We start from the raw sequence: 13,164 nt of genomic DNA on the forward strand, positions 1-13,164 counted from the left end.
CGCAATTTACTATAATTTACGCTGCAAAGACAGAGCGCGGCAGCGGCAGCGAGCAGCGAGCAGGGGAAGGAAGTGAACCTCTTAAGAGCCCAGCGATTGGTGACGGGGGCACGGGGATTGGCAGTGTCCGATGGCTGGCTGGTTGGCTGGTTGGCGGGTTGGGATGTGCTCCAGTTTCTTGGGATTGCGGCAGACTAAAGTTCTTGGGCTCTTCAGCCCGGCTTCCTTCTCTCGTTGCTGTCAATGCTGCCAAAGGGACAGACGGACTCCTGGACGGACTGCCACTCGGCGGGGTTTATGGACAAAGTCATTAGGCAGCCGCTGCTGCTGCCACCAGCTGATGGAAGGGGGCGGGAGGTGGGGCAGCGCTGTGGCGACACTTATCCGTGGGGCAGTTAATTACAAAGTGGTTGCCCCCAAGGGCGAGGGCCAGGCAGACATAATTTCACGCCATTTGCGGTGCGGTGCCGTGCGGTGCGGTGCATAAGAGCAGCCACTAATGTCGCGGGGGGAGGGGGTGGGGCACTATGACTTGCAGTCCAACGAAATTTGAAGATGGATTCTACCTATATTTCCTCCGCTTTTCTCTTGGCACAAAAATGTAAATTGGGAGGGAAATTAGTTGAGTTGGCTGACAAAATGTGCGCGAGATTTATGCCAAGGTGATTCGAGCTGTCAAACGGTGGGTGGGGGCTGGCAGCTGCTCTTGAATTTGAAGTATATTTGAAGTTCATCTATTAGTTGATTCGGCATAGATAAGGGCAGCCATTTTGGGCTGCTGTTTGAGGATTGACTGACTGCTGTCAGTCCCATTTGGGGCTCAAAGAGAGCGTGCCAAATTATGATTTAAGTTCCAAAAATTGCCAATGCGTTTATTAAATGGAAAATAGTTTTAGTCAAAAAAAAAACCAAGAGTTTGAAAGATAAGCAAAGGTTTTGGCTTTAGGTTTTTTAGCTGCATTTTTGTGGGCTGTTTTTTGTATCTTTCCAAGAACATTTTTGATGCCTATAAATTGCACGCGCTCCTTGCCTCACACTCTGCGATATATTTAAAGCTTAAGTTACGCCTTCAGTTGACCTGTGACTAGTGCATTAAAAATATGTTTTAATTGTAGCACTAGGAAAAATCAAAAATAAATCAAAAAAAAAAAAAAAAAAACAAAAACAAAAACTGACCTCCCAAACACACAAAGATATTGGTTCAATGTATCGATACCAAAAGGTCGCCTTAGCTAGAAGAAATCATAATTATCGAAGCAGCAGCTACGTCGGCTCCTCCTGCCACTCTCCCTCACTCACTGAGCAGAGTGACGGCTCTAATGTTAATGACTTTCTCTCTCTCTCTCTCTCTCTGGTAGCTGCTGAGCTGAGGGACTGCTTGGGTCAGGGTCAGGGCAGCAGCAGCAGCACTTCATTAGTTTAATTAATAATTGACAAATTTCGTGTCTAATCAGACAACATTCTCAGGGCACCCAACCCAATCATCAGGGCCCATTGCTAGTCATTGCTAGTCAGTGCCAGGACCTGCCTTCTGTCGATCCTTTTGCCATGACTCTGCTAATTCAATTAGAAGTTGCTCAGATGTGCCGTCTGATTATGCCAGCCACCGCTCAGCGACTCTCCTCCTGCCACGCCACCGAAAAATGCTGCGTGTTTATTAATTTTCATCATTTTTTCGGGGGGGACGAAGAAAATTGTGTGGTTTCGCTTTGATTTACGAGTACGAGTCCTACAGGACACATGCCCCAAAACCCCCACTCCCCCACTTCCCCACTCCTCCACTCCCTCTCTGTGTCTCTTATTTCTTGACTAATTTTCGCCTCCTCTCTCTTTTTGCTCTCTCTCGCCCGTACAGACTATCCACGCGTCGAGGTCGGTCCGGAGAATCCGCTGCGCGTGGAACGTGACCGCACTGCCAAATTGGAGTGTAACGTGGACGCCAAGCCAAAAGTGCCCAATGTCCGCTGGACACGCAACGGCCGCTTCATTAGCTCCTCCCTCGTGCACACCATCCATCGGGTGAGCGTGCAGGACGCCGGCAAGTACACGTGCAGCGCCGACAATGGCCTGGGCAAGACCGGCGAACAGGAGCTCATACTGGACATACTGTACCCGCCGACGGTCGTCATTGAGTCGAAGACGCGCGAGGCCGAGGAGGGCGAAACGGTGACGATACGCTGCAATGTCACCTCCAATCCGCCGCCCGTCACCATCGAATGGCTGAAGGAGGGCGCCCCCGATTTTCGCTACAACGGCGACATACTGACACTGCCCTCGGTGCGCGCGGAGCATGCCGCCAACTACATCTGTCGAGCGGTCAACATAATGCACAGCCAGGGCCAGGAGCGCAGCGAGCGCATCGGCAACTCCACGGTGGCGCTGCTCGTCCGCCACCGGCCCGGCCAGGCGTACATCACGCCCAACAAGCCCGTGGTGCATGTGGGCAATGGCGTGACGCTCACCTGCTCGGCCAATCCGCCGGGCTGGCCGGTGCCGCAGTATCGCTGGTTCCGCGACATGGACGGCGAGTTCTCGAGCACCCAGAAGATCCTCGCCCAGGGGCCACAGTACTCCATACCGAAAGCCCATCTCGGCAACGAGGGCAAGTACCATTGCCATGCGGTCAATGAGCTGGGCATCGGCATGATGGCCACCATTGTGCTGGAGATCCACCAGCCGCCACAGTTCCTGGCCAAGCTGCAGCAGCACATGACGCGCCGTGTGGGCGACACCGACTACACGGTGACGTGCAGCGCCAAGGGCAAGCCGGCGCCCAGTGTCAAGTGGCTGAAGGACGATGTGGAGATCATACCCGAACTCAATCTGTACGAGGTGCAAACGAATCCCGATCAGGGCCTCAACGGCATGGTCACCGTCCAGAGCCAGCTGAAGTTCCGCGGCAAGGCGCGACCCAATGGCAACGATCTGGTGCCCGGCGACCGGGGCCAGTACACGTGTCTCTACCAGAACGAGGTGAACTCGGCCAACTCCTCGATGCAGCTGCGCATCGAGCACGAACCGATCGTGCTGCATCAGTACAACAAGGTGGCCTTCGATATCCGGGAAACGGCCGAGGTGGTGTGCAAGGTGCAGGCCTATCCGAAGCCCGAGTTTGTGTGGCTCTTTGGGAACAATCAGTCGCCGCTGACAATGTCCTCGGAGGGGCACTACGAGATCAGCACCACCTCCGACAAGAATGACATATACACGTCGGTGCTGCGCATCAATGCGCTGACCCACTCCGACTACGGCGAGTACACGTGCCGCGTGGCCAACAGCCTGAACACGATACGTGCCCCCATACGGCTGCAGCAGAAGGGGCCGCCGGAGAAGCCCACCAATCTGCGTGCGATGGATGTGGGCCACAATTACGTGTCGCTCAGCTGGGATCCCGGCTTCGATGGCGGCCTCAGCAAGACCAAATTCTTTGTCAGCTACCGCCGCGTGGCCATGCCACGCGAGGAGCAACTGATACCCGACTGTGCCACGCTGGCCAACTCCAATTCGGATTGGGTGGAGGTGGACTGCCAGCGGGACATACCCTGCAAGGTGACCTCCCTCGATCAGCATCAGAGCTATGCGTTCAAGGTGAAGGCACTCAATCCGAAGAGCGGCTCCCCCTACTCCAATGAGATTCTGGTGACGACCAAAGTCAGCCGGATACCGCCACCGCTGCAGGTGACCTACGAGCCGAGCAGCCGCACCCTGGGCATCGATGTGGGTGCCACATGCCTCTCGCTCGTTGCCGTTGTGGAGACAATGGTGCACGGCGACACGCCGCGGGCCGCCTGGGAGGTGGTGGACACGGTGGACAATCTGCAGCTGTCGGGCAACGGGCCCACGCACAAGGAGAAGATCATCGACCGACTGATGGGCACACGACGCATTGGCGGCGGCCGTGCCCTGGGGCACACCATCAGCGAGGATGAGGATGAGGCGGCACTCAATACGCTGGCCCTCGAGGATGACAACGAGGGGCCGACGGTGCGCGTCAAGCTCTGTCTGCGCAACAATCCGGAGCACTGTGGCGACTACACGGATGCCGAGAGTAAGTACCAAAAAAAGCATGGATGATGGGAGATGGATGGTGGGGTGCAAGGACTGGCTGCGCTGCTACACGCTGATGATTTTCCATTATATGCAAAGCCATTACCGAGCAATTGCAGCACTTGAATGGGTCAGAGAAGGATGCTGCTGCTGCTCCAGCTCCAGTCCGATGGATGGACAATCAATCAATCACTCAACCAGCCAGCCAGCCAGCCAGCTAGCCAGCACTGGCAGCAGCAGCATCCTTCCAGCCTGCACTGCCATCCTGCCATCCATCCATCCACTTGAAGCCTTCAGCGAATGCATTTTTCATGGCTTCATCTTCTCTCTCTCTCTCTGTACCCCTGCAGTTGGACGTCCCTATATAGCGGAGGCTAGTGCTTTGGCCACGCCCACACTGATTGCGATAATCGTCTCGTGCATTGTGTTCGCCCTGTTTGCCGGCCTGCTGCTCATGTTCTGCCGCTGCAAGCGGAATCAATCGAAGAAAAGCGCCGCCGCCAAGGACTACGAAATGGACTCGGTGCGCCCCTCCATCGTTGCCGCCCAACAGAGCCAGGCCCCGCCGCCCTATTATCCGGCCAGCGGTCTGGACAACAAGGCCCTCGAGCACTCGATGGACCTGGCCCTCAGCATGGAGGAGCAAAAGACGGCGCTCTATGCCACACAGAATGGCTATAGCTATCATCCCGGCAGCGGTGTGGTCGGCGTCGGTGGCATTGGGGGCATTGGTGGCATTGGTGGCAGTGTTGTCAGCGGCATGGGTGTCGGCGGCGGCATCGGTGTGGGTGGCGGCGGCATCGGCGTCGGCGTTGGCGGCATCGGTGGCAGTGGCGTTGGTGTGAATGGCATACCCGGCCTCACAGCACACACGATGCCAGGAAATGAATGTAAGTACACACACACACACACGCATACACTAACACTACAGACATGGTTTATGGCTTAGATTTAAATGGGGGGTTTTGTGGGAATTTTGGATATTTTTGTTGCATTTCTTAGGTCAGTAAATATTCCACTTTGGAGGCAGTTGAAAATGTATTTAATCGTAAATATCTAGGGGATATTTAAGGGAATTACAAAGGCAAGTTCTTAATAGGGAAGTTGTGGGAAATTTCTTTGTATATAAACACAGAATAATGTACATCTAATGCCACTTCTGTCATAAACAATCAGCCATCAGGGTCTTACTTTTGAAGCACAACTCTTTCAAAAGTAAGATTACATTATTTTAAAATTATTTATTTTTAAATTAAATTATAATAAATAAATAAATAATAATAACAATAAATAAATAACAATAATAATAAATAAATTAATGTTCTTAATTTTGAAAGAGTTGAGTTCCTAAAGTAAGAAAATTAATTAATTTATTTATTTATTATAATTATTTATTTATTATTTATTTATAATTTATTTATTATTATTTTTTTAATTACTATTTATTTTATAAATAAATAATTTTAAAATAATTTAAAACATTAAAATAATCTAAAACACCCTCCAGCACATTCCTCAAATATTTGCCAATGACTTTGATATGCTGAACGAATTTTTCCATAAATTTCCGAAATTTCTGCCATACATTCGTTAGCAATGAAAGGAATGAATAAAACCAAAAAACCATTAACAATAAGGAGTAGGGATGATTCGGTGTTTTTTGCGATGAAAAGTACAATCAAGAAAGGTTTTGATTTTGCGTAAAATAATAATGGAAGTGCATAGAGGTACACTGCTGTATAAATATGTATAGCTATATTACGGATGGAGCTACATAAATAAATAATAATGGCAGTGTATAGAAGCACTGCTGTATAAATAAGTATTGCTATGTTACAGATTGAGCTGCATAGGTATGTAAATAAATCGAAATATACTCGAGTATATTCTCCTCAAGTAATAAGATCAGCAAAGTTATCATTTGTTTTTAAATTATATTATTCCTATTATTATTATTCCTATTATTATTATTATTTAACAATTATTAGAAGAACTTTGGAAATGTTCGGAATATCCTACCCTATACCCTATACCCTGCCACAAAGAGCTTCAACTACAAAAATCCAAAGGGTGAAAAGGAAGAAGAAATAGAAAATACGAAGCGAAACGAAACGAAACGAAGCGAAGCGAAGAAGAGCGAACAAAAAACCAAAGTGAGAAATACTTTTGGTCCTCTTGGTACTCTTCGTACGTTTCGGTGATTTTTCATTGTCCGCAAAACAAAATGAAATCCGTGCTGGAGTGTAACTGCTCCCCTCCCCCACCGGTTGTGGGGCAAAAGGTGTGTGTGTGTGTGTGTGTTTGTGTGTGGGTGTGTGTGGTTTTTACCTGCAAAAGAAATTATTGTTGCGTTGCCCATGAAAATGTTTTGTGTGTGTGTGTGCGGGGGAAAAGTGCAAAATGGAGTTCGAGTGGCAAATCGATGGCAATGCGCATTCATCAAGCAGCGGCCCCCCTAGCAGCACACATGCCACACAGACAGAGAGAGAGAGACTCACTTGCAACGCACTCAGAACGAAAAGAAAGGCAGATGGGTGGCGGGGGAGAGCAGTCCAGTCCGCACGTCTGTGAAGGGAAAGCACTTTCCACTTCCGTTGTGAATTTGTTGAAACAGCAATTTTTTTTCTAAACGTTTTTTTGTCGCTTTTTGCTCTGCTGCTGCTGCTGCTGCTGCTCTCCTCTGCTGCTGTTGTTTCTGTTTGTTTTGTTGCTTTTCAGTTTCAGTTTTGTAATATACTTTCCATTTCATTGTTGCTGCTGCTGCTGCTGCTGTGGCTGCTGTCGCCGCTTGACGCGCACGTCCTCGTCCATTCATCCTGCAGCGAGGGTCCTTGGTGCCCGGCGTACCCGTCATCATCATCAACGCTGTGGTGTGGTGTGCTCCTTTCAAATGGGGAACTGGAACTGGGGACTACTCTCCCCCCTCCCCACTCCCCGCTCTGCATTGTAGCCTCTCTCCTTGGCTGGGTGTATGTGTGGAGTACAAAATGAATGCGTAAACTGGACGCTGGGATGCTCTGCTCCTCCCCCCTCCGTTCCCTTTCTTCCTTGCTGCTGCTACTGCGTGGGGGGGCGGTCTGTGGTTTTACACAATTCGCCATACAATTCATTATTAATTGTTGTTTCTGGTTTTCGCTTTATTTTTTAAACCGCCGTCCGTCCCCCCCTCGTCAACAGTTCTTTTGTTGAAGCCATGAAACATCGCAACGGTTGTGTGTCGCCCCTCTGCGTGTGGCAGTGTCATGGTGGGGTGGGGGTGGGGGTGCAAGGTATTAACCTTTCACATCTGAAACACTAAAAACGGAAAGAGGAGTTTTGCCACAGGAAGCAACGGCAGAGCCAGGTGGGGTGGCGAGTGGCAAGTGGCGAGGGGCGAGGGGCAAGTGGCGTTTTGGTATTTTGTAATGATGTGAAAATTAAAAAATTCCATTCTTTCCACACCAATGGAAACGCAGGCTTTCTTTTTGTTTGAGCTAGAAGTAGATTTAGCTGCAGAATTCTAAGGGGAAAGTAGGCGACAAATGAGCGGAAGAAATTGGTAGAATTATCAGGGAACTTGGAAGGAAAAGAAAGTTACACATAAACGAGATTTTAGAGAGGTAGGTAGAGAGGTAGGTAGAGATTTAAGGTATGTAAGAAAATGTTAGAGTAAAGATATAAGCAGGATACGGATACCCAAATCTATACATGCTTGAGAGCTTACAATAAATGATGCAGAGGAAGATGCAGAAAAATAAATAAATATAAATAAATAAATGAAATAAATATAAATAAATAAAATAAATATAAATACATAAAATAAATATAAATAAATGAAATAAATATATCAAAGAAAAAAGTAAGAAATAGATACTGAAATACAGCAGCAAAATACAGATGTAAAATACAGACACAAAATCCAGACACAAAATCCATAGATACATAGAAATACGTATCGATACAGAAGCGATACAAAACGTAACTCCAGTGCCCTCTCTTGGAAAGTTTGTGGACGATAAAAGTGAAAACTTTTGAATGTAGTGGCTACATCTGAAGCCTTGTTAAGGAAACCAATGAAAAAGCAAACGTGAACTGACCCATAGACTCATAATACCTAAGAAAGTGCGCAAAAAAGTTGGTTACTTATTCAGAGTATTTTTTCATCCACTTTTCGGCACAAAACTCTGCACAATTTAAATTTCTTTAAAATGTTGAGATTTCTGTAGCAGACTTTCTGCGGCAGTCATTGTGTCTGGCACTCGTGTATTTGGGGCAATTTCAAGTTTCAATTGTTTTGAAGGCCAATTAAAATGTTAAGGCGCTTAGCCAAGCAGCCAAGACGACTCCAAAGAAGAGTAGAGAGAGGGCTAGGGGTAGGGGGAGGGTGAGGGTGGTGAAGAGAGAGTGGCACAGCAGTTAGAAGGAGAGCAAACATTGCCACTTAATTGCATTTAAAAACGATTGCCACAGAGAGAGTAGTAGAGTGGTGTAGAGGAGTAGAGCAGCAGGCTGTGGTTGGCAGTATGGAGTGGCAAAAAGGAGAAGGAAGATGTGGCAGTAGCAGTAGCAAGGAGCAGTAGCAAGGAGCAGTAGCCTGTGTGGCAGTGGCAGTAACAGCTAATTTGCCAAGTGAAAGTGGCATGAATAATAAAGGGTTGCAAGGCAGCAGCAGCAGAGAGAATCAGCAGGGAAAAAGAGAGTGAGAGAGAGAGTGAGAGAAGTGTTGAGGCAACAACAGAGCTGGCGGCAGGCAAACAACGGTGCAACTCCCTTTTGCTTTTGCCACCTCCCGAGCCCAGCCCGTACCAGCCCACACCACCTATCCGTTTCATTGTAAGCGCTAATTGCCGCTTAAGGAGTCTCCAGTCTGCATGCCTGCCCCAAACTCATGCCGCACACGATAATGTCCTTTGCCAGATGGTCCATAACCCAACACCCAACCCCAGACCCAGACCCAGAGCCCCCCATCCACGTGGCAGCTCTGCAGCCTTGCAGGAGTTCTGGCTTCATTTGTTGTAGTTGCCTGCACTTTTCGGTCTCGTTAACGGTTTGTGCCCAATGCCCCATGCCCCCAATTTCTGTGGCCTCCTCCAGCCCGCTCCAGCACGTGGCAAGCTCCAATTGCTTTCGTCGTAGGCCAAATACCTAATGAACTTTGCATGTAACCTACCCGCGCCGCCACGACGACTACGACGACGACGACAATAAAAACAATCAACGAGAACGCTGAAAGTGCTGCAGAACAGAGCAAAGTGCAGCCATAGGAAAAGGAGCATCCCCACAGCAAAGGGGAGGCAGCAAAATGCCAAAGGAAATGGAAATGGAGTCGCCTCTCTGCCTGGCTGTCGTTGATTTTTTGGTTTGGGGGAGGAGCAAGCAGAAGGTCGATTACACTGGCCAGCGGGCTGCAGGCCATTTGCTGGCCAAAAGAAAACCTCGAAAATGTGATTAGCTCTAGGAATAAATCTTGATTTAGATAATGGACTATGGGAAAACTGAGTTCAGGTTTAATAGGGGAATTTATTTTGTTGTTGAACTGTCTAAAAAATAGCAGGCAGTAAAAAGTAAGAACTTATAAAAAAATACCAGGTAGAAAACAATTAATTAAAGTAAAGTAATTAAAGAAAGTAAAAGTAAAAAGGGAATTATCTGAGCATAAGTCTGATTAATAAAGGAGCAATAGACATGGACATAATCGTGTATTTGGTACTGATAAAAGTCATGTCTATAGAGGGTTAATCGTGTATTGTGTACCGTGCGCCGCCTCTGCAACGAATTTTCCAAATGCTTTCGGCAGCTGCAAATGCTGCAATTTTTGTTCCAAAACCAAAATTGTTTCTTTTTTTAGCCACTGTTAAATTAATAATTAACACAGCGTAAAACCTGCCATTAAATGCACTCTTAAACCCCAACTTTATAGGCCAGTGTGGCCCCACACAAATACTTTAAATTTCCCGTGCTTTCGCCATTTAAGTTCTTGGCGCTTTTGCGGTGATAGTTTTTGCACTCTGTGATGGAAATCAGGGGAGGAAGGAGGCGGAGCCTGACTTGTGGGTAGCGGTAAAGGCGGAGGCTGAGAAGCGACGACACGCCTACGGCTAGACATTGGCTAGGACATGTTCTACTGGCTAAATAAATGCAAACACAAAACCGAAAACAGAACAAAACAATATGGAAAGCACCCGAAATAAATGCAAACAAATATCGTAGTCGTAGCCGTGCCGTGTGGGGCATACACAAGAGTCAACCAACCATCCAAAATTTCTGTAAAAAGAATAGAAAATAAAACAGAAGAAAATAAAAGAAAAAGAATCTCGCGCTCACTCGACAAATTTATGCGCTAAATAAATAAAGCCATGAACTCGGCGCTCGACGGGCCAACAAATGTCTGTCCCCCCCGCCGCACCAGAGCAGACCTCTGCCCCTAGCTCTGCCCCCTTTGGGCCATAGTTTTCGGTTGGTATGCTGGTTTGGGCTTGGGCGGGCTTTCTATGTGGGTTTAAAATGCAGCGCAGCACCCCAGCGATGGCCCCGCAAAGCAAATAGCCGCAAAATAGTTTTGCGCGCCCCAAAAACGCAACCACAGCAGCAGCAGGAGGGGAAGGGCAGGTCAGGCCCGCCATGCAGCAGCCTTTTAGGCTGCTCTTCTATTCTCTCTTCTCCCTCTCTCTCCCTGTCTCTTTTCCCCGTCCAGTGATTGCCTCTCGAACATGTTTGTCTTGTAACCAGCCAGCCAAACAGCTGGTGATGCCAGCGGAGATCCTCCTGCTGCCCCTGCTCCATGCAGTGGGGGGCCTTGGCCCGGAGCGCCAGATGACCAACGGAATGACTGACCGAATGACCGCACTCTCGAGCGGCACACAAAAAACGGGCAAGAGGCACGGGCAAGGGGACGCGGACGGGGAATGGTGGGCCATTCAAAGACACAAATCTATGAGCTCCAATTTGTTGGCTGGCTTTTGTTTTCCACTGCTGCTCGGCCATCAACTAATTGGCTTAAATCTAAACACAGTTGCTAACACACACACACGCACACAACTAACTGATGAAAGAAAAGTCAGCGGTGGGGGAAAGCAGCGAAATTGAAAGGGAAAACATTGGGGAAGAGGCAGGGGTATGTGTTGAGAGCTATGGCAAAACAGAGGCAGAATCTTTGCAAGTGGATTTACTTGGGAAAACTTTATTTTCTGCAACTAAAAAGTTTACCAAAAATATAGAAAGAAAAATATGAAAAATATTTATTATATTTCTCTCCTCTCAAAACCAAAAGAACCTTAGACATAATAGACCTAGAAGACCTAGAATAAATGCTTACCCTTTTCTTATAATCTAAGAATCAATGAAAGTTAATGCAAAAATATCTGTACAATGCATAGAAACTCACTGCTTAAAGAAAACAACATTCCATCGAGAAAAAATGGCAACTTTCGCTGCAAAATAAAAGCAAAAGTTTGCATCTATAAAAAAAGGGTCAAGAGCTGTCTCTCAATTTGGGAAAAAATATTCCAACAGCCATCTACACCACTGACTAGACGGGCGCATCTTTAGAATCTAGGGAAATCTAAAGGGGAACTTTCTCTCAAGTAAACAGCAAACAAAATTACTAAAAAAAGAAAAACTAAAAATCAGCTGCAAATGCAGATGTGAAGGAGTCGCCCTGCGCCCCCCGTACAGGTCTACAGGTCGTATCCAACAGTCTTACAAAAATGTTGTACTACACTTTTGCCCCCCTCAGCGTTGCCCCTCTAGCTTTCATTCATGCTTTCAACACACAGTGAGAAAAAAGATAAGCAAAAGGGTAAAAGAAGCTGAAGCTGAGGCTGAGGCAGAGAGAGCGCAAAAGTTTTTGGCCAACTTAGGCAGAGAGAACGCTCACTGCCACTCCCACTCCCTTTCTATGGAACACTAGGGAACATCAACATTAACATGGAAACAAAAGATTCTAGGGGCACTGCAAGAAAACAACAATGTTAAATTTTTATTTTTTTTAAATTTAATTAATTTTCAACCGTGTTGATTAGTTAAAAGAATGTTCAATTTTTAATCTAATTTTTTTTTTTTACTACAATTAAATTGCATAAATTAAAGAAAATTTCTATAATTTTTTAAGGGTTTTTAAAACACTCAAAAAGATCTTCCAGTTTGTAGAATTTTTCTTAACTGACAAAAATCTTCGTCTCGGGCGGTTGCTGGAATTTTAAAAGTCACTGCAAAAGGGTTTCCCCCGAATGTAATATTTGAAATTTGTATTTAAATTATAAAACTAAACCAAGATGCATTTAAAATTAATTCTTCATTTGTAACAATTTTCTTTTTGTTTTTAAAATATTTCTTAAGTCTGCAGAATTTCTAAAATTAAATTTTCTCCGAGTGTAGTTGGCAGAAAACAAGCCAGCCGCCTGCCTGTAGAAAAGTGCAACACGGCGCGGCAAGTGCAGAAAACTCAACAGCAGCTCAACATGCTTTGCCTTCCCCTGTCCCACTTGCGCCCCCACTACACTTCAGCTAACCCCTGCCCGCTGTGGCCCTTCGGTTGGTTGTTCCTGCAACATTTAAGCGCATTTAGGGCAAATGCCAGGCAGCCTACCGCCAACCGCCCCCTGCCAACGTGCCAGCACGACCCTCAGGCCTCGACTCGCATCGCGTCGCGTCGCTAATTAAAAGTGCAACAAGGAGAAGAAGCACAGAAGCAGGGCACAGGGTGCACCAGAAAGCAGAGCAACAGAAAAGGTCGAGCAGCGATGAAGAGAGTGGGGAAGAGAGAGAGAGAGAGAGGGGCAGAGAGTGGAGAGGAAGGCAGATAAGGAGGCGACTGCCATTAACACCCGAGAGCTTGAGGTGCAAGCTGCCTGAGAAGCCAAGTGGCAGGCAGCGAGGGCAGGCAGCTTGGCAGAGCAGGGCAGCCAGGCAGCAGTAGGGCAGGCAGCACAAGTTGTGGCAAACTCTCAGCTGCTCTCTGTCGCTCTCTCTTTTGCTCTCTCTGGTGCCCTGCTATTTAGTTAACCGTTAATGGCATTTGAAACTGTTTTTATTGTGCGTCTTCTAGTGCTGCTCTTCCCCAGCTGCTGCCTCTGCCCCTGCCTCTGCCCCTGCCTCTGCTGCTGCTGCTGCTGCACAAAAATGTTGCATAATTGTAAG

The 13,164-nt window shown here is 47.4% G+C and overlaps 1 protein-coding gene across 2 annotated transcripts in view; it reads left to right on the forward strand.

Moving 5' to 3' along the window:
• The window catches only part of LOC111080101 (Down syndrome cell adhesion molecule-like protein Dscam2), a 121,534-nt gene that overhangs the window by 95,920 nt on the left and 12,450 nt on the right, over nt 1-13,164 (forward strand). For both annotated transcript variants that reach the window (XM_022375549.2, XM_022375559.2), the window contains exons 5-6: nt 1,856-4,048; nt 4,398-4,937. In XM_022375549.2, coding sequence (XP_022231241.2) covers nt 1,856-4,048; nt 4,398-4,937 — 2,733 coding nt within the window. The remainder of the gene's footprint in view (nt 1-1,855; nt 4,049-4,397; nt 4,938-13,164) is intronic.

Source organism: Drosophila obscura, unplaced genomic scaffold (assembly GCF_018151105.1).
Source record: "Drosophila obscura isolate BZ-5 IFL unplaced genomic scaffold, ASM1815110v1 contig_37, whole genome shotgun sequence".
Lineage (NCBI taxonomy): Eukaryota > Metazoa > Arthropoda > Insecta > Diptera > Drosophilidae > Drosophila > Drosophila obscura.